At 49.5% G+C, this 22,507-nt stretch overlaps 1 protein-coding gene across 1 annotated transcript in view; it reads right to left on the reverse strand.

Annotated features, from left to right (window-relative positions):
- HIRA (histone cell cycle regulator) overlaps nt 1-22,507 on the reverse strand; it is a 424,028-nt gene that overhangs the window by 44,541 nt on the left and 356,980 nt on the right. The window contains exon 20 of the mRNA XM_085632815.1: nt 13,702-13,760. Coding sequence (XP_085488941.1) covers nt 13,702-13,760 — 59 coding nt within the window. The remainder of the gene's footprint in view (nt 1-13,701; nt 13,761-22,507) is intronic.

Below are 22,507 nucleotides of genomic sequence, written 5' to 3' on the forward strand. Positions count from 1 at the left end.
GCTGAGAGAGAGGAACCGGCTCTATCGCCCCTTTCAGGAGCATTTGATGGACTTCCAACCGTAGAAGACGGAGATGTTTTGACACAGTGGCGCGAGGGGGCTTGGAAGGTGGTGCATGGACAAATTCCAGAGTACTCTTTCCTAATCCCTGCTGACGAGAGGCAACAACCTCGAAACACGTGTCCAGGGATGGCTAACGCTATTCACACTTACACTCACGACACGAGCATAGGTGTATCCGCCGACGCGGACTACAGGGACCACAGTTCTTTGGGGTAACACGCAGGTAGGTCAGCAGTGTGCGACCATTTGGATTTATAAATTCCAGAGTATGGCCGCATTGAATGATCTTCAGAACCCAATGATACAATGTTATTCGCTGCCAGTTGTGGAAGTAATTTGAAATTCTGCCTCCCACTGGTGTTACAGGAGGAGAAGGGACAGTAGTAAGAGGAGGCAAGCCGCTATTGATGCTTAGAGGAGTCTCTCCCCTGGCGTCCTCGTCTTCCTCTGTTTTTCGATCTAGAGAAAGAGGATGATTGATTTTGCCGCTGGTTATAATTCAAAAGACACACAATTGATGAACGGAATGCAGAACAAATCAAAACATTCATCTCCAGTCAAGAGATCTGGGTTAAATCCATCAATCTTTTGCTCACGATGCCACCCCAGTTTAGACCTGTCCATATACAAATCAGTCTTGACCCTGTGACTCATGGGAACAGTCCAGCCCGAACTGCCAAGCCAGGTCGTCCCTGGACCAGAAACAAGCATCCTAGGACCGGTTTCGAGGTTCCACCCCTCTTCAGCCAGGATAGCTAGATTCCACTGGCAGTGAGCCCAGGACCCACGTCTGGGCATACCTGCCGCACTTAGGGCGAGAAAGCAACAGACACACAATTGATGGACGGAATGCAGAACAAATCAAAACATTCACCCCCGGTCAAGAGATCTGGGTTAAATCCATCAATCTTTTGCTCACCATGCCACCCCAGTTTAGACCTGGCCATATGCAAATCAGTCTGGACCCTGTGCCTCATGGGTACAGTCCAGCCCGAACTGCCAAGCTAGGTCCTCTCTGGACCAGAAACAAGCATCCTAGGACCGGTTTCGGGGTTTCAACCCTCTTCAGCCAGGATAGCTTGATTCCACTGGCACAGTGAGCCCATCACCGACGTCACTTTGCCACTGGATTCAAGCTAGCCTGGCTGATGACGGCTGATTTGCCAGAAACCGGTCCCAGGATGCTTGTTTCCGGTCCAGGGAAGACGTGGCTTGGCAGTTCGGGCTGGTCTGTTCCCATGAGGCACAGGGTCAGACTGATTTGCATATGACCATGTCTGAACTGGGGTGGCGGAGTGAGTTAAAGAATGATGATGGATTAAACCCAGAACAGTTGACTGGGGGTGAGTGCTTGCAATGTTCAACACTCCGTCCATCATACCCTCTTGCTTTGCTGGTTATAATTCGGCCGGTAAGATTGAGAGTTTGATCCATATGAAGAATACCTTTGTTGCTGGTATCCTCCTCTGTACCCACGGGGCATTACCTCTACCTCCGGCTCCACGGAAGGGGACCTTGCGGACAGCAGAGTCCCTAAGGATTTTGCGGTTTCCGTGTCTTTCTTAATGTCCTGGAGCGCATCATCAATATGTTTCCCAAAGAGCGCCTCCCCATCAAAAGGAAGATCCAAGATCTTGTTTTGGACCTCAGGACGAAACCATGTAGCCCGTAGCCAGCCTTGACGACGAAGGACAGCAGCGCCCCGCAAGGGAGCGGAACGCAGTCGTTGCAATGTCCATTGCACAGTCAATGACTTCAGAAGAGGTTTTCTCTCCCTCTTGAAGAATCTTCTTCGCTTCCATTTTCGCATTTTCCGGCAATTGATCCAGACAGGGGGAAAGGTCACACCACATCTGACGATCGTAGCGACCAAGTATTGCTAAGGTGTTCACAGCCCTGACCAACAGGCTGGACATGGAGTAAAACCTCCTGCACGCGTTATTGAGGCGTCTGCCATCTTTATCTGGAGGTGTCGTGAGGGGAGCAGAAGGATTTCTGGACTTTCTTTGGGCAGCCTGAGAGATGACAGAGTACGGTTTAGGCTGGCTGACCAAGCAGGCCGGGCTATCGTCTGGACCCTTATATTTCTTTTCAAGGCAAGGCAGTAACGGAATCACCATGGTTGGACACCGCATCACTTTCAACCCCTCATCCCAGACGTGACCAACAATAGGAATGGACCGAACTGATTTCTTGTAAGGTTCCTTGCAGTCATAAAGGAAGCATTCAGACTGCACCGTGGGCATAGGCAGTTCAAATCCTTTAGCGGCCCTTTCCATCAAATTATGGAAACCCCCTATGTCTGCAGGGGGAGAATCAACAGGCGATGGTGAAGGAAAAGCCGGATCAGGAATTACATAGTGACATTGCCCTGGTCCTCATCAGAGGCGTCATCCTGAATGAGAGGCACGATAGGTGGTGCATCATGAGCCACAGGCATTGGTTGAGGCGGTGGCAGTTGAGGGGTAGCAGGCCGTGCAGGCGGAACACCTGTAACTGGCACCGCAATTGAAGCAGGAGATTGTGTTGAGAATCTCCGTCTATAGTCCAAAAACATAGACTGCAAGTCCGCTAGCAGGGAGGAAGGCATAGAGACCATCTCCTGTTGGTAGTCCTCCTGATAATCTGAGGGAGGATCATATTGCTGTTCCTCCACGTATTCCCCATCAGAGTCTGTGTCCTGACACTTGACGTGTAATTGAGAAGGGCTATTCGCATAGCGATACGGTCCATCATCCTCTTCAGATCCCTCTTCTTCGAGGAGGAGTGCAGGAGGTAGAGTCACCCTCCTGGGGGAAGTCATCTCAGGTGTAATCTGGTGCTTTCTGATAGAAATGGCAAATTTTTCCTTCGTCGACTAGGTCGTCGTCGGGACCGTCGACGACGATGACAGAGTCGGCGACGAAGATATGGACGTCGTCGACTGAGTCGTCGTCGAGACCGTCGTCACCACAGAAGCCAATGCCGCCGCCGTTGTCGTAGACGTGGTTGCCGTCGTCACCATCGTAGTCGTCATCCTCGTCGACGTTGACACCATTGTCGACGATAAAGCCACCACCGGTGTCGAAGTCGTCGATGCGGAACCCTAAAGCGTTGACGCAGGAGACGAGGAAATCACCGTAGACGGAGCCAGAAGTGAAGAAGATTTAGACTGTACCTTTGACGTCTACGTCGATGGAGTCGATTACAAAGTCATCGACGAGTGAACTTTTTTCCCAGACCTGCCATCAGAAGAGAGAGATGAGTGCTTCTTGAAGGCTTTTGGAGCTGCTAGAGAAGATGGAGGAACAGAGCTAGATTTCCTCTCAGATATTACTCCTGCTGACAGTCCTTCCCTCTCCTTTACACCTTGGTGAGGAGATTCGCGAGGACTATGCCTTTCAAGGCCTTACTGGGACAGTCTTCAGAAGGTGAAGGAGAAGACCTACCCCTTTTTACAGATCTTCTGGAAGATGTAGCAGAAGATGCCTTATCACTGTCACTGGAGAATGGTTCCTTCCTTGACTTGAGCTTCTGGAGTCAGGTCAAAAGAAGCCCCTCACGGTCTTGCAAAGTCTTTGTTAAAAAAGTGCGGCATATTTTACAGTCTGCTGCCTTATGGTTTGGGTACATACAGTAAATACAATCCTTGTGCTTGCCCTCCACGTACAGTCTCTTCTTAGCACAATTTGCACAAGCTTTAAAGAGGGCTTTCTTTTCTTTATCAGTCATCTTGACACAAAAACCAAGAAGGTCTTGAAGAAAAAACAGGTGACAAACTGTAGAAGTAAGGTTGACAGGAAAACAACTGAGGAGAGCTCAGTGGAGACTCCCTTGCACAACATGCAGTAGAAAATCTGAAGCTCTGAGGTTCTCTCAGGAAGGTTCTACAGGGTGAGGCTAATCGGATTGGTTGTTCATTTTATTTGGACTCTTTTACAAAAAGAGGTGGATATGTTACTAAACTAGAATGGGCCTAGGCCTGGTTTCTTCTTTTGTAATGGTTTCTATTGCTATTTTATGTATACCGGGGACTCCCATCTCGACGACGGGGAATTATTCAAGCATGGGAATCTATGAAAGTTCAAATACTGGAGTAATTTTAATTTGTACCTCTACTTAGAGGAATCGGCATGGTGAGAGACTCTGTAGATGGTTGAGTGTTAGACGGACCGGGAGGGTCGGCCGATGACAAGGGGAGAGGTCTCCGGGGAGAGCCGTCTCCAGCGATCGTACAGACGAGTGACTTCCCCCCCCCACAGATGTACACCACACAAAGATAAGGTTTTGACGTTCTTTATAAGCAATCTTTAGGTACGATAGAATGGTACAAGGAGGTCAGGACTCAGGGGTCCCCTCGATTCTAGTCTCTTGGTTGGGAAAGGGGGTAGCGGGACAGTCTTGTTACCAATCTGGTAGCTGAGATGGTATGATGGATAGCTCACACTCCTCGAGCTCGGCGTTCTAGATGGACGGGCCGCGGCGGCACCAGCAGGTCCCGGTGAAGGTGGTAGTTACAACGGTCCGCGGCAGGGCAAGCAGGTCCCAGTGAAGGTGGTAGTTACAACGGTCCGTGGCAGCGCCAGCAGGTCCCAGTGAAGGTGGTAGTTACAACGGTCCGCGGCAGCGCCAGCAGGTCCCAGTGAAGGTGGTAGTTACAACGGTCCGCGGCAGCGCCAGCAGGTCCCCGTGAAGGTGGTAGTTACAACGGTCCGCGGCAGCGCCAGCAGGTCCCAACAAGGATGGAGGATGCAGAAGGCCGCGGCAGCGCCAGCAGGCAGGATGATAGTTCGCAAGGCAGGGCTACGGCAGCGCCAGTAGTCCATCAGGGATGAGTTCTTCACGGTGTCTCTCGACTCCAGGATACAACTGCCTTCCTGCTCTGGAGCTGCCCCAGTTATAGGTCTGGCGCCCTTTGATGTCCGGACCCTCGCACTTGGAGGTCGGGAGGTCCGGGATGAGGGAGTCCAGACACCCAGCAGGGGGGTGGAGCCAGCGCCCGGGGGAGCTGGGGGGCGATAGGCACCTGGCGGGGGAGAGCCATCGACACTTCTTTCTCCCATCGACCTGCCAAGTGGTCCGTTCACCTCCTGGGTGGATGGTGGTGCCGGGATGTCGGGGCCTGGCCAGGCCCAGGGTTAGGGTCGAGCTGAGGCCACGCGGCCTCGTGGTGCAGTGTCCAAGATGGCGGCCGGGCCGGGCGAGGGAGCCGGTAGTGGTTCGGCCCCATGATACAGAGAGGTCCGGGGGCAGGAGTCCCGTCTGGGGACGGGGTGCGGGTTGTTTCTGTGGGTAACACCTGGAGGGCCGGGGCTCGGGCCCTGTCATGCGGGGAGGGAGCAAGCCCTTCACATGGCCTGTCCAACATTGAGTCAGATTATACACATTGATCTTAGGTAAGATCTTTAATTTTGTCTTATAAGGCATTTTATCAGAATGAAGGGTGATGGTGCACATTGGTGATGTGTTATTACGTTTTGATATGTTGTTTGTATTATTTCCTTACAGAGCCCTCTGACCTATCATACTGACTGATATTACAACGGATTGATGGTCAAGTATTGAGGCCTGATTATTTCATTGTAGTTTTGCACTTCATTTATTTTTTGCACTATATGCCAGCAGAGTGAATAAGACACTGGTCCTGATGAATGCCTTGAACTTAATTGTCATCGAGGGAGAAACATGTTGACCACGCGATAGGGTATACATCCATAACCCTATATCACAATGTTTTTATCCACCAGCCCGTAGAATGGAAGAATAAAGTTGTTGCCCCTACCAAGCTAGTTTTAATACACTTTCCCATTTCGAGCACCCTGTCCCTCATTACTCCCTGGAGGCATTGAAAACACACATGCTTTGTATACCACACTCCTGCTCCTTCCCTTTTGGGTAAGTTGTAGCCCACACTGGGTACCTTGCGGTCCCGGTGTGTTGGAGGAACCCAATGATGAAGCATGTCACCCTTGGTGAGTGAGGGTTTTCGTCCTTCCCCCTATTGTAGCCTTTTCTTCTTAGTTTACACTGCTACCCTATATTCTGTGTGTGTTAACAAAAGGTTGCAGCCACGTATTCAAAGGTATACTGTGCTATCAGTCCTAAGAAACTCACAAGGCAGGTTGTGCTTTAGCTAAGATTTAGCATAGCGCTTATAAATAGCTTTATGGTGTCAGGATGTCTGTAATTTGCTAACAATGTTAGAAACACTTATTTTGTTGTTTGCTGACAGTTACTTGGTTGACTGCTTTTATTTTCACATTCTGTGTGGTTATCATACATATGCTATGCACTAGAATGAGGATTTTCAAACACATTTTTAGGTCGAGCCTAGACAGCGGTTGTGCTGTCAGGATTATCTGTTGTATGCACTTTGTAGGCTTGAACTCCGGCCATCACTTTTCATTTGTCTAACTACTTGTCCTTTAAAATTTCTAGCTTGCCAGTGGGTAATTTGTCTTTCCAGACCTGCCTTTTTGCAACTCGTTCACTCTCCTGGAGCATGGCCACATGACTTGTCGGCTTCTGCTGTTTTCTATTTTACTTTCTACTCAGGAACTTGCCCAGCACCGGATTCACACCTGCCGCCATTCCTCTGCTCTTTTCTGGTGCTACGCGCTCTCCTCTCCATGCTCTCGCCAGCTCCGCCGGTACGGCCGCTCACTACGTCTCCTTGTGCTGCAGATGCCTCCTTTTCCCTCCTACTTATTCGGCTATTTCTCGCTTTCAGCCCGCGTGGCGCTAGTGATCCACTGTGAAAGCCTTTTACCATTCCGTGTTTGTGTATCGACTGTCACTTCATGCAAGCTCAGAGGGTGATCGCGAAGCACGCAGCATGGCTGGGCATGAGGACACAATGCCTCTGTGGTTAGTTTTTGTTGCTGTTCAACTGTGGAAGAGCTGATTCTAAGGGGGCTGCGTGCATTCCGTGAATTCTTGTGCAAGTTTTATAATTGAAGTTGTACCACCTTTTTCTCAGCTCCTTTTTCAGTCTCCAGAGCTGTCCCCGTACAGAGGTCACTGTGCCCTCCCACCAGTCATGTGCCGATGATAGTTTTGTTCAGTTATTTAGCTTGAATGGCTATGTAATTATCTTGACTGGCCATTAATCAATGACAGTGTTATTATTCGCCGATATATACATTACCATTATGTACATTAATGTTGCACAGGAATTAAGCATATTTCAGCAAACCAGCAGTTTTATTTCTAAAATTAAAACAACACCAGTATTTCAACTGTGTAAAAATTGCTTTATACTGAAAGCCAATGGTACACACCCAACCCCTGCTTCTTGTTCTGTGAAAAAAATCCACAGTTTATGCCATTGTGGGCAGTTTTACATTCCCTTTTTGGTTGGATCTTAGACAGTTGCTTGATATTACTTTAATAGGACATCAGTCCTGCATGTAGACATGGGTGTTGATGCATTTATTGGAAATATGCGTTTCGCACTACTACACTAGGGGAGGGGAGAATGGTAGCAGGTTATTGAATTGTATCACTGTACATTTGTGTTTTGCAAATTTACTTATTTTGTACAATTTTGTAAACATGATAGGGGAGTTATGATTGTATTTTTTTTGTTGTAAAAACTTTTTATTGGTTTTCTCAGAACATACAGTAAAATATGTGACATTGCATACCTCGAGAAACAGTACCTCCGTAACTGTAGTGTTATTACACATCAAAAACGACAGCACAAACATTATCAGGTACTGTAGAGCAAACACATGTAGGATTACGCTGGCTAAGAGCTCAGCTGCACCCGCCCACCCCTCCGTCTGTCCCTCAGAATGCCTAATCACTAAGCTCTTGATCAGAGTTCTCCCTCGGGGGCTCGCAGATGTCTCCTCGGTAACTGTTCCATTTCCCCCATATCTGTGTCCATTTCTTGGGGCACCCCCTATGTAGATACACTGCCTTTTCAGAAACCATGATGGAGTCCATGTCCCTACATCACTGGGGGAGGGTAGGGGACTGACTGGACCCCCACTTCTGCGCTATGTTTCGTTTCGCCACCAGCATGCCTATTGTTGCCCACGTTTGCGTAGTGGCCGACTCGCTGGCATCGGTGACACGTGACGTTGGCTCGGAACCCCGGGCGCATCGGGGGGTTGCCCCGGCTGGCCGGGGGCGGGGTGCTGGCAGCGGGAGCGGCCGGGACGGTGTCTCTCCCTCGCCCCTGGCCTCCTCCTCCTCCTCGGGGACGGTGCTGACCTTGGTTGTTCCGGTTCTGCTCGTGTGGCCCTCTCCGGCTCACTCGGGTGCTTTCCCACCCGTCAGCTTCGGCGGCGAGTTGCCGTGGGTCAGTCAATTTACTGTCGAGGAGGTGCTGCCTGAGCTCGACGAAGCAGTTGTTAGTGAGGTGCTCCCACACCATGAGATTAAAAAGTTGCTCGTAGGTCGTTACGTGGCTTCCCTTGATCCAACCCTCGAAGGCTCGGCTGAAATAGTTGACATATTCCACCCAAGTTGTACCCGGGATCCGGGTGCAGTCCCGAAACCTCTGGCGGTACATTTCGGATGTGAGCCTATATCGGGTGAGGAGGGCAGCCTTCATGTGGTCATAGGATGACATCTGATGGTCTGGGAGCTGTAGCAGGGCATCGCGGCCTTCGTTGACGAACCTCCCCCATAGGCCGGCTCCCCAGTCACTTCGATCGATCCGGTGGGAGGTCATGGCGATCTCGTAGGCCTTGAACCACTGTTGTATGTCGTCCTCTCGGACATACTCTCGAACGACATCCTTGGGGATGTGGACTTTCTTTTCTGTCGCTCCCGGGTTGCGCGGTCGCTCGGGCACCTCCGGTTCTTTGTTCTGCTTCCGTAGTTCTATTTCTGCCAGTTTGCGCTTGTGTTCGTATGCTAATCTCTTTTCTTCGAGCTCTCTCTGCCTCTGTTTTTCTTCCCGTTCTTCTCGGAGCCGCAGATGTTCTAGGTTCAGTTTTTGCTCGGCTAATTTTAGTTCACCGTCCATTTTGAGCCGTGCCATTTCTAACTCATGTAGTCTGTTTTTTTCTCTTTCTTGGATCTCTTCCTGCGAGAGGCCCGTTCCTCGCTCCTCGGGAGCCGTGGCGTTCCTCTCTGATGCTGCACTGTTTCGGTCTGGGGATCTGGCGACCCCGGTTTCTGCCCACGACTCAATGGCGTGCTTGAAATCGTCTTTGGTACTCAGGCCGGTGGTAGCAATGCCTAGTTCCATGCAGAATTGTTTCAATTCACGATGGCTGTACTCTTCCAATTTATCCATCTGGAATTTCTCGGTGGATCCGCTCTCTTTGGTTGACATTGTGGTTTTGTCGTGGGGTGAGCTACTATCTGTACGATTACGCGTTGATTCGGATCCCACCGCTGCCACCAATGTTAGACGGACCGGGAGGGTCGGCCGAGGACAAGGGGAGAGGTCTCCGGGGAGAGCCGTCTCCAGTGATCGTACAGATGAGTAACTTCCCCCCCACAGATGTACACCACACAAGGATAGGATTTAACGTTCTTTATAAGCGATTTCTTAAGGTACGATGGAATGGTACAAGGAGGTCTGGACTCAGGGGTCCCCTCGATTCTAGTCTCTTGGTTTGGGAAAGGGGGTAGCGGGACAGTCTGGTTACCAATCTGGTAGATGTGATGATGGATAGCTCACAATCCTCGAGCTCGGTGTTCTAGCCTGGACGGGCCGCGGCAGCAGGTCCCGGTGAAGGTGGTCGTTACACGGTCCGCGGCAGCGCCAGCAGGTCCCGATGAAGGTGGTCGTTACACGGTCCGCGGCAGCGCCAGCAGGTCCCGGTGAAGGTGGTCGTTACACGGTCCGCGGCAGCGCCAGTAGGTCCCGATGAAGGTAGTAGTTACAACGGTCCGCGGCAGCGCCAGCAGGTCCCGACGAGGATGGAGGATGCAGAAGGCCGCGGCAGCGCCAGCAGGCAGGACGATAGTTCACAAGGCAGGGCTACGGCAGCGCCGGTAGTCCGTCAAGGCTGAGTTCTTCTCGGTGTCTCTCGACTCCAGGATACAACTGCCTTCCTGCTCTGGAGCTGCCCTAGTTATAGGTCTGGCGCCCTTTGATGTCCGGACCCTCGCACTTGGAGGTCGGGAGGTCCGGGATGAGGGAGTCCAGACACCCAGCAGGGGGGTGGAGCCAGCGCCCGGGGGAGCTGGAGGGCGATCGGCACCTGGCGGGGGAGAGCCATCGACACTTCTTTCTCCCATCGACCTGCCAAGTGGTCCGTTCACCTCCTGGGTGGATGGTGGTGCCGGGATGTCGGGGCCTGGCCAGGCCCAGGGTTAGGGTCGAGCTGAGGCCACGCGGCCTCGTGGTGCCGTGTCCAAGATGGCGGCTGGTCCGGCCTGGGGAGCCGGTAGTGGTTCGGCCCCATGATACATAGATGTCCGGGGGCAGGAGCTCCGTCTGGAGACGGGGTGCGGGTTGTTTCTGTGGGTAACACCTGGAGGGCCGGGGCTTGGGCCCTGTCATGCGGGGAGGGAGCAAGCCCTTCATGTGGCCTGTCCAACAATCAGGTACTGTAGAGCAAACACATGTAGGATTACGCTGGCTAAGAGCTCAGCTGCACCCGCCCACCCCTCCGTCTGTCCCTCAGAATGCCTAATCACTAAGCTCTTGATCAGAGTTCTCCCTCGGGGGCTCGCAGATGTCTCCTCGGTAACTGTTCCATTTCCCCCATATCTGTGTCCATTTCTTGGGGCACCCCCTATGTAGATACACTGCCTTTTCAGAAACCATGATGGAGTCCATGTCCCTACATCACTGGGGGAGGGTAGGGGACTGACTGGACCCCCACTTCTGCGCTATGTTTCGTTTCGCCACCAGCATGCCTATTGTTGCCCACGTTTGCGTTGCGCGGTTGAGGTCGGTGGGTTCCCATATATTGAGGAGACACCGCCTGGGTTCCGGAAGCTGCGTGATGTGTGTCGCCTGCGATAGTGTACGCATGACCGCCCTCCAGTATTGGCTAACTACGGGGCACGTCCACAGGGTATGAAAGAGGGTCCCATCCTTCCCGCATCGCCGAAGACAGAGGGGAGTGTCAGTCTGGTTGAGCTTATAGAGGAGAGTCCGTGTGTAATATGTGCGGTGTAGAATTTTGAGCTGTATGAGTTTGAATGTGGATGGTATCGCTACCTCCCTAGGGGAGGCTATGCCCTCCTGCCACTCCGTCTCGTCAAAGTCACCGAGCTCTTCCTCCCACCTCGCTTTTAGGGCCACCAAAGGATCTGGCTGATTGTTTATGATCTTGCGGTACGTCTGAGATATGGCTCGCTTAGTGAGGTGGTCCGTGAGGAGTCTGTCCTCCAAGGGCGATGCCTCCGCCAACTTTGTACCCAGCGCGATCAGTGCCATAAGCGCATGTCGGACCTGGATGCATCGGAATCTTTCGGCAGCGTCCATGTCATACTCAGTCTGCAGCTGCTCGAATGTTATCACCCCTCCCTTCCTCCAGAGGTCCCCCACACGCGAGATCCCTATCAGGTCCCACTGTTGAAAACCTCTGGTATTACGCAGACTACCCAGCCTAGGCATGTCCCACAGCGGCATAGCCTGTGTTATTTTTCCGTCCCAGCCCATATGATTGTATTTTTAATTGCTGTATGCTAGCTCCACATATTTCGGTTAACAACAATTTGATACAGACTACTGGTCAAGCATAACTTTCAGTTTCTTATGGTATCTTAACTGTGTACGACCAGATTGGCGAACAGAAATGACTTGTGACAGAATTTTATCTAATGGGTTCAGACCTTCTTATCTGTGTTTACCCTTTCTTTCAGACAGTGGAGAAATTAGCATTACCACCAAACTCCAAGTCATGCTCAATGTGCTTAGGGATAATGATACCAGACAAGCAGCAGCACTATGAAACTTCCACAACAGCATCGTCATAACTTTCAAGGCCTAGTAATCAGGATAATGTACTGTATGGCTAAACACTTATAAGGTCCCAATACAATTGGCTATGCCAATGCTTGTTTATAACTATATTCCCTGTTTTTAGAGCTGTATTTGAGTGTGTTATTCATTAAGGAAAAATTGTTTGGATTGCCAATGTGTCCCTTAACTTATTTAAAGGGACTGATCGGAACATGAAATACTTCCTGTGCAGGACTGCTCAGCAAGCTAGTGTCAGGGCTGCGCTCCAAATGGCTATCTAATTCATTGTTGATGAATGGAACTAAGCCCTTGTATCGAGGTTTAGAAATCCAACCCCTGCGGCTCTGGGGACCCCCAGATTTTGTAGCGTTAAAGGTGGTCACTAAGTATTGTCCAAGAGCTGCAACAGGTCCAGTATTTTTATTTTTATTTATTTATTTTTATTTATAGAGTTTTGATATAGCGAGAACATGACCCTTGGGAATCAGAGTGCTTCACAGTTACATAGGTAGGATTGCGAACATCTAGTAAAGCAGCAATAACATCTATATACAGTTTTGATATATAACTTGAAAGCAGCAGTGTCTTATCAATCTGAAATTCCTGCACATGTCTATCTTCTCGTGTTCAAATAACAATTTTTGAAACTGACTAGTGTACAAGGTATAACAGTATTCCTATACTAATGGTTCCGAAGTGTCTTTTATCGTGACTTTCTACATCAAAACAAGTCCCGAAAAGTACTGTACCGTTAATGCCTATTCTCAGCTAACTGGTGACCTTATCTCTACATACGTTGTTGTTCTGTGTTGGTAACAACTATATCAGGTGTTGGTGATGAGCAATCTTGCCTAAGGAAGGAACTTGCTCATTAGGAAGACCTTCGCCTCCCTCTTGAATTTTGCTGTATTTGGAATTTTTCTAATGTTTGGAGGTGGAGAGTAACGAGCAGATTCAATGTTCTATTCTGGGTAATTCTTTTTGTTCTGCACAAGAGATCCAGTGGCTGGCTCATATCAGAGTGAGATGCTGCTGGGTGCCACAGGGCTAACCTCAGCATCTGCAAAGTGTCCAGGAGTAGCAGCAATGTAAAATGGATGGCTGCTTTGTAGACAACATTGTGCGTTTCAAAACCAGGATAAAAAAATCACTTTCTAGGAATCAAATTGTACTAGCTGATAACCACAAACACAGCAGACATATTATATTTTACCAATCTTTCTCTAATAGAGAAATCAAGTGTGTACACAAAACCATCTAATCAGCAGGGCAATACCCAATGCATTAATCAGCAGTGAACACCAAACCAGACCAGCAAATTGCATAAAACAGCTCTTGCTTATTTTATGGGAAGGATTCCGCAGACCAGGACTAAGGTTGCTGAGTAAAAACCCAGTTGAGCTCCACCCTCATACTAGTCAGTACAGGAAGACAAGAAGCAAAACCTTTGGGTGCAAGAGGGTGTCATACTTGTCCTTTGACCTAACCAATGCAACTTTTGATAAAAGCTATTAGCAGGCGGTGTTTTCATGTGTTGGGAGTGTAGGGATCTGCAGGTGACTGGGACACTTCGCTGTCTATTGTTGATCATAGCTTAGAGGCTAGGATATGTTCAGTGGCCTCCTACAACTTCATGGGCACCACTGTATTATAGGAATACTGCATGGCCCACATTATCAACTTGGCTATCAAGAACCTCCAACTGTTTATGATCCACATCTGCACAGAACTTGAAAACACTTTCTTCATTTAATGCAATGATTATAAGGCCATACCTGATAAGATGGTCTGCAGAGACTCCTCTTTGACGATGACGCACTGCTTATGGACATCCCTGCAAGAGGATTAGTAAAAGACCAAAACATTAACAGATTACAATGTAAATTAACAAGCATATCAACCTTATAAAAAATGATTCAAATAACTTTCAACAAGCTATGTTTTGCAAACATTAAGCAACTGGTTTCTTGAATCCGTTGAGATTAACCCTTAACCAGCTCCAACTCCCTTATCTTCTAGATCTTGAAGTGTAATAATCAACTAACTGGAACCTTATGAAAGGGGAGGTAACTGGGTCGTATGCTAATCTATGACAGAAGCCAATCCTAGTGAACTTACAGTTAAGTAACTTTTTTTCCTTCCCCAGCATTGACTCTTTCATAGAGAACAGTGGAAGGCTGGCATGAGGCTTATCTTATGAAAAAAGGCTTCCTGTACACTATTTAACAATGAAACAGCCACTCACTACGAGTAGTCTCTCAACATCATTATTTGACGCAAACATTGACTAATCAGCTCGAGAGTGGCCTCTACTACCCTCATAGACTCCAACTATCACCTTTTCTGGCTCGTCAATTAACTGCGCCACATGAAAGGGAAGGAAAGAAAGGTCACATAAGAATCTATGAATTATGCCAATGCTGGAGAACTGACGTTATAGTTAATTACAACTTGATCTTTACGTTCTTGATTAAGACCAGCATAGCAGTAATAAACATTACAGCGGTAGGCCAAATGCAGTACACCTTAAGCAAACAGCGTAGCATCACATGTCCCACTTTCAATTCTACCTACTTCAATACCTCATTTCATGCAAAGCATAGGAGGTTACTTCGAACCATAAGCCTGGCAGTTTCAGCTGGACTGTTCCCATTGGAACAGGGTCAAGATTGATTTGAATACGGCTGGGTACAAACTGAGGTGGCAGAGTGCCAAATAACGATGGATTGGTTGCAGCCCAGTAATGACCAGTGGCTGTGATCAATTTAAGCCTTCCATTCTTCAGTATTTTGTACAATTGGGTACAGACACCGGCTAGGTTCCAAGATAGGAGTTTGAGTCCCTTAACCCCTTCCGTGCTCATGATGAGCTCAGCTCATCATGAGTCACAGTGGAGCTGTGCTCATGACGAGCTGAGCTTGTCATAACGGCCGCGGGGTCGTGACGAGCTCAGCTCCACTGTGAGTCATGACGAGCTGAGCTAGTCACGAGCACAGCGGCGCCGCAGCCCACCCACTCCCGGACCGTGGGGGAATTACCTCTGCAGGGAAGGGGTTAAGGTTGGTTGTGCAATTTTTTGGGATGGGCAAAATAACCTTGACTAGATAAAGTTTGGTCCGCAGTTAAAGAAACCACTTGAGGGAAATTAAGACCTCCAGGACTTTGCAGTCACTCAATATCTTGTGTGGTGTCAAGGGGGCAAATCAATTTTTTAGCTCGCGATTAAAACCACGCTGAATATTTCACCTACCTGGAGAGTGCGCAAAAGGAGGGTGATTAGGATGTTGAAAAGTGAAAGGGTGCGCCTGAATTCGCCAAGGAGATTTGGCCAATAGTCCAAACTTGTTAAAAGTTACAGTACCAATGTTGGATGTTTAAAATTAATGACCACAATCACCAGAAGAATGTTTTGGTTCATGACCTACCCAGCCAACCCTTTAACTGTGCCAGCCAGCATTTCTCTCCAACCAATGTGCTATTTTATGCTTGAGGTCCTGCCAATCTTCTTTCTAGTTAAATATCAGAGGTGGTAGTGCCTCTAAAACAATGACATATGGTGTACATTCTGGGGGACGTTGCAATTGAATGCCAATATTGTCGCAGACCTACCTCACGTTCCTTGTGTTTGGCTGGATAGGAGGACTGTCTTTATCAGAGAAGAACCTGGTATAGCTGTTCAAAGAGGATTACGAATAAACAGCTGTTCCAAGCAGTGCACTTTTGGGAATTTTCTCTCTGTGGACACTATTAGGGTCAGAAATAAATGGACAAGACTGATGTTTATAAATTAGTTGGTGAATGTTGTCTACCAACAAACTAAAATATACTTGGACCTTCTTATGAAAATCTTTCAAGACTGCCTCAACAGACTTGCACATGCTATTACTGTGATCCAATAAATCTACCCTTATGTCACCTGAATCCTCCCTTCCAGTTTGTGTCACTACATTATAGCTTTTATAGGCAAAACAGCTGTGGGATACTGTTTGGTCACCCTTATACTTTCGGTTTTGTAGGTGTCCCCTCTTTTCTTTTCCTTTTTAATGGTGGCAAACTTGCTGAAATATGGGGATTGTCAGAAGTGTCAATTAAAATATCACTGTGTGAAGCTAGATGTGGGGGTGTCATTTAATACAGCCACCTCTTTACCTTCTCTAAGAGCTCCCCCCGTTGACAATGTATGAAAGGACGTCTTGCACTTAGGCATTCACCTCCTTCACTACTCATAGCAGGTGGCTCTGTCAATTCACAGGACACAGGTGGGTGATTCATGCGTTGAACAGCATCAATTCTTTCATCAACAAGGCCTATTTCAGAATTTATGGTGCATATGATAGTGGTTAGGTAGTTAGCGACCTTGTAAGTAGCTGGCACAATAGATTCTTTACCTCCTTTGGATATATTGTCCTTCCTTTTTCCCATATTAAGTTAATTTAAATACAAAGAGCAGGAATTAAGATAGAAGCCTACCTGAAGATGTCCCACCAATGGATGAAGACAAATATGCTGAACTCTGCTATATCCCAAAATCAGGGTCCAGGCAAAGGGATGGTAGGTCCAAGAGGGGTGGGCCATACCAGCTCTGTGCAGACAGGCTCGTCTTCACCCGGGCATGCCTCACACACTTAGGCGCCAGTTTTTGAGTTCCCGGTCAAAGGTGTTGTGGGGGGATGAAGTCCTTACCCTCTGGAGGGTGCATAATTAAAGAAAGATAAGGTTCCTGTGGCGGCCTAAGATGAGTTGGTGTGGTATACCCTTATTTCGTTTTTTTCAATACAAAAACAAAATATATTAGACTATCATAGTGCCTATGCATAACCCATATGAGATATAAACACATGACCATGACTAATACAAAGACTACCAATTAAAATCTTACAAAAATTGACAGGGATCCCTGGATATGGCCAAGAAGACAAAAGCAACACTTTTGATCCTGGGTTTTGCTATGAACATGAAAAATTAAAATGGAATTCCAGCTCCAGAGTTTCTAGGTCCCAAGATCTACACAACACTGAGATAGTTAAGTGAATTTTTCCAAACATTTCAAATATATATTTCACTAGTTATTAAGACTCATTTTTGTAATTCTGTGATGAAAAAAATATTTTATAGGATCAAAAAAATTACATTACAGGTAGGTCAAGTAGATTAATAAAGTTACTAGACCTGCAGGTCCAGTAACCTTAACCGATTAAAGAACAAGTTACTAACCTTTGGTAACGATGTATCTGTAAGAGACATTAGTAGTTATAGATTCCTTACCTCAGAATTACCCCCATGCGTCAGACTGGATCCTGAGAATTTTTTCTGTAGCAGTTTTCCTGCGCGTCAGTACGTGGCGTTTGTCGACTCCGGGTCGGTCGTCGGCGTCGTGGTCGCCGGGATGACATCACCGTGTCTACTTAGACGCCACCCCTGCACGCTGACGTCAGTTCTGACACGACTTTCCGTGCCTGAAGCGCAGAGCCATGCAAGAGACTGGCCACTGGTGGACAAAGCTTGGGCCCTGTTATGGAGTCCCTTTCCCTAAAAGTCAGTTCACAGAATGGGGAGGATGTGTGGGGTGGTAAGGAATCTATAACTACTAATGTCTCGCTGCTGAAGGTAAGTAACTTGTTCATCTGAAAGAGACTGTAGTTATAGATTCCTTACCTTAGAATAGATATCCCAGCAATGCCAACACCGGAGGCGGGTCTGCGAACCAAGTTCACACCAGGAAGTCCTGGAGAACAGAATGGCCTAAAAAGCCATTTCTCCAGACTTGGCTGCCAAGGCAGTAATGATTCGTGAAAGTGCGCAGGGATGCCCATGTGGCTGCCTGTCAGATGTAAACCAATGGAACTCATCGTCCCAAAGCAGTAGTGGCTGCCGTCGCCCAGGTAGAGCGGGCGCGTAGCCCTACTGGAGGTTCCTAAAGAATAATAGATCGTGATGCATAGGACAACCCATCGAGAGATGGTATGTTTGTGCACTGCTCGAACTTTCTTGGTGGCGGAGCCCACATAACCCACGAAGAATTGATCGTCCACCCAAAAGTCTTTAGTGCGGTCAAGGTAGAAGGACAGCGCACGTTGTGGGTCCAGGCAGTGGAGTCTCTCCTCCTCTTTGGAAGGGTGTGGAGGCAGGAAGAAGGTGGGCAATGTGTTGGTGTGACCTATGTGGAAAGAGGTAACCACTTTGGCAGAAAAGAGGGCCTAGTGCAAAGGACCACTTTGTCCGGATCAACAGTAAGAAAGGGAGGCCTGGAAGACAGAGCCTGAAGCTCACTCACCCTGCAAGCAGAGGTGATGTCAATCAGGAAAGCAGTCTTAAAAGAAAGACGACTTAGAGGACAATTATGTAGTGGCTCAAAGGGAACACACATAAGGTAAGTAAATACAAGATTCAAGTCTCACTGGGGCATTACGAAAGGAGAAGGAAGAAAAAGATGAGTACTGCCTCTCGGAAATCTGCTTACAATGGGGGACTTGAAAAGTGAAGGCTGATCAGGAAGGCGAGGAAAGGCTGAAATGGGCGAAAGAAAGCCTGTAAGAGTGCCCAGAGCAGAGCCCTGCTGGGTCAAAGAAAGAATGAAGGAGAGAACCTCTGAAAGGGGGGCAGAAAGGGGATCCACAGCCTTTGCTGTGCACCATGCCACAAATACGTTCCATCTACAAGCATATACCATCTTAGTGGAAGGACGCCTGGCTGCCAAGATGATGTTACAGACTTCGGGAGGAAGGTCGAAAGCTGTCAACTGTCGCCGCTCAATCTCCACGCAAGGAGGTGGAGGCTTGACAGGTTCGGGTGGAGAACCGTCCCCTGCTGCTGCGACAGAAGATCCTCCCAAAGAGGCAGTCTGATTGGAGGATCGATGGCCATGCTCAAGAGCACGGGGTACCAGACTCTTCGTGCCCAGTCCAGAGCCACAAAAGTGACTTGGGCCCGGTTGCAATTGATCTTCTTCAGCACTCTGGATAGATGTGGTACAGGTGGAAAGGCATACAGGAGGCCGCAATTTCACTTGCGATGAAAGGCGTCGCCGAGCGAGTGCCGCCTTGTAAACTCCAACACGCAGAGCTGCTGATATTGTGCGTTCTCTTCGGTGATGAATAGATCTAACCAAGGCTCTCCCCACTGCTGAAAGAGACCTTGCACTACCTCCGAGTGAAGGCGCCATTCGTGATCCATCATGCACCGGCAGCTGAGTTCGTCCACCGTGGAGTTCAGGGAACCTGCAAGGTGTTGAACCACCAGAGATATGCCCGGATGTTCCAGCCATGTCCAAAGGTGAAGAGCCTCTTGACATAGGGTCCATGACCCCATCCGCCCTGTTTGTTGCAGTACCACATGGCGGTCATGTTGTCCGTGAACACCCGCACTACTCTTCCTTTGACAGAAGGAAGGAATGCCTTCAGTGCGAGATAGATCGCCCGAAGCTTCAAAAGGCTAATGTGGAGCCTGGACTCCGCCGGAGACCAGAGACCCCTGATCTCCGCCTCGCCCATGTGGCTGAACCCATTCCAGGAGTGACGCATCCGTCACCACTGTGAACTCTGGTTAGGGAAGGGAGAGGGATCTGCCGCTAACACAATATTGGCTTGTTAGCCACCACTGCAACTGACTCGCAGTCCCCTCCGATATCTTGACGACATCGGAAAGATTGCTCTGATGCTGCGCCCATTGGAACTTCAGGTCCCACTGCAGAGCCCACATTTGACATCTGACATGGTCTACCAGCAGGACGCAGGAGGCCCAGCAGCCTCAGAGTCATTCTCACCGAAATCCGGAATAGAGGCTGAAACATCGGCATCAGAGCCTGAATATCCCGTACTCGCTGCTCGGGACGATAAGCCCGAAAATGCGCTGTATCCAGAACTGCTTAGATGAAAAGGAGCTTCTGAGAGGGAATCAGGTGCGACTTCGGCACGATGATAGTGAACCCCAGCGAATGCAGGAGGTCTGCCGAAGCCTGGAGGTAGGAGACGAGAGCCTGGGGCGATCCCGCCTTCAACAGCCAGTCGTCGAGATAGGGGAAAACTGGAACCTCTGATCTGCGCAGATGAGCCATCACTTTTGTGAACACCCGAGTGGCGCTGGTAAAGCCAAAGGGGAGCACAGTAAATTGAAAATGCACGTGGCCTACCGTGAACCGCAGGTAACGCCTTTGGGCAGGCAAGACGGGGATGTGAAAATAAACGCCCTGCAAGTCCAACGCTACCATCCAGTCTTCAGGGTCGAGTGCAGACAGGACCCGAGCCAAGGTTAACATTTTGAACTTCTCCTTCCAGAGGAAGCGGTTGATCTCCCTGAGATCCAAGATAGGACGCAGGCCTTTGTCCTTCTTGGGTACCAGGAAGTAGTGGGAGTATCGACCACGACCTAATTCTGGCACAGGGACTTGTTCGATAGCTCCCTTGGCCAAGAAAGACGCAACTTCCTGGTGGAGAAGGGCCAAGTGATCCCTCGACATGCGACGGAGTGTTGGTGGCATGGAGGGAGGGGTAGTCTCGAAGGGGTGGGAGTAGCACCTTCGGACTATCTGCAAAACCCACCTGTCCGACGCGATGTTGTGCCAGTGGGGGAGGTGATGGCAGATCCTGCCGCCCACTGGCAACTGGTGGCCCTGAAAAGTCGGACTAGGGAGGTCTGGAGGTTGCTGCGGGGGGGGGGGGGGGGGGAGGGGGGGGTGAGAATGGATTGGTGGACTGGCCTGCCGGCTGACCCCCAGACTCATGACGCATAGGCTGGGTAGCCTGCACGGCCCTGTGGATCTGGGTGGAACGTGATGGGGCACCCCTTCTGTAGGCACGGAAGGGGCGAAAGGCAGACTGCATGCGGCGAGAAGTTGCTGTGAGGCACGAGGATCTGGTCGTGGCCCTAGAGTCCTTGAAGCGCTTGAGCACGTTGTCCGCCTTGTCACAAAACAGGCGACAGCTATCAAAGGGCATGTCCAAAAGTGTGGATTAGACATCCCCTGAGAAGCCAGACGTAGCACCTCAGGGCTACCGACGTGGAAACTGCCCTGTCCTACCCAGCGATTCGGCAGTATCCAGCCCACACTGGATGGTGAACTGAGCTGCGTCTCTAACCTCAGCAACAGCGTGTGTGAGCACGGCCCAGGCCTCCTTCGGGCAATGTGGCAGCACTTGCGCGACCTTATTCCGCACCGTGTGTATATAACGGCCCAAGAGACATGCGGTGTTCACCGACCACAGTTCTAAGCTGGCGGAAGAAAACATCTTCTTCCCAAGATGGTCCAGCTTCTTGGATTCCCTATCGGGGGGAGCAGTAGGGAACGCACCTTTGGAGGATGAGGCTTGGACCACCAAGCTCTCAGGGGTAGGGTGTTGGGAGAGGAAAAGTGGGTCGCTCGGGGCAGGGCGGTGGTGTCGGGCAATCATCCTGTCCACAGGAGCCCCTGTGTTATGCTTGGACCAAGTGCCCAGAAGGATGTCAATGAGAGCCTCGTTAAAAGGTAGCATGGGCTCTGAAGAGGCTGTTGCCGGCGGAAGAACCTCAGTCAGGAGGTTAGTCCTAACCGCCACCGTAGGAAGCTCAAGGACCAAGGCCTCAGCTGCTCTACGCAACACCACAGCACAGGTAGCCCCCTCCTCCGTAGCCAAGGTAGGGGGAAAAGCATACCAAGGTCTGGGGAGGTATTTAGACCACTGGCATCACCCAACTCCTCTCGCCAGTCCGGTTCCTCATGTTGGTCTGCTAGAGGGTCAACTGACCCCTCCCAGTCCTCCTCACCCTCCTCTGGCTGCCACTCAGGGCGATAGAGTCCGTGCTTGGCGTCTAGGGATGATGATCCGCTGACACGTTTGCATCATTATTATCTTCACTGAATGCTGTTGACCCCATGCCATCATGGTTGTCATCAGTATCTACAAAGTCTCCTGCATGGTGTTCCCTTTAATAGGAGCTGAAGACATTCCTATCCACGTCCGTATGAACTATTATCGGAGAGCCGTGCTTTGCAGGGGTTATCAACTGATCAGGCAAGCGTTTTAGAGGCAAATGCGGTGATTGTGGAGCTACAAGGACTAGTTGCAAGACTTGAGGTTGTAGGATTTATACTCCATAAGGCTGTGGTTCAGGATTGGAAGGAGCAGGTGATCTCTTGGAAATATTTTTAATCATCTCCTGCAAACATTTGAACATTTGGGGAGGTACTTACACCGAAGTTACAGACAGAGGTACACAATGCTTTGGCCTGACTCGCTGTCACGCCCCTTTACTGGTACAGGCGTAATCCCCGCTATGCCCCCGCGTACAATAAAAGGGAACACTATCAGGAATGATTGGAGCGGTAGCAGAGAGTAAAATTTGAGGATCAGCGGACGCACACATAGGAAATGCTTTTGCCTACAAGCCAGGACTTGGAATCTCTTTTCCCATGAGTGTCTGTCCTAGCATGGGAGCGTTTCCAGAAAGTTGACGTCGCGACAGCCATGATTGGTTAACAGGGCCATTAAAGCACGCCCCTTTCCCGGCGTTCATCAATTTCCTTTGGTTTCAGCAAGACGGTGTAGGAAGCGGGCTCTGTATATACCATACCAAACTAAAGTATAGTGTGCACTGAGTCCAGTGGAT

The sequence above is a fragment of the Triturus cristatus genome, chromosome 11, assembly GCF_964204655.1.
Source record: "Triturus cristatus chromosome 11, aTriCri1.1, whole genome shotgun sequence".
NCBI lineage: Eukaryota > Metazoa > Chordata > Amphibia > Caudata > Salamandridae > Triturus > Triturus cristatus.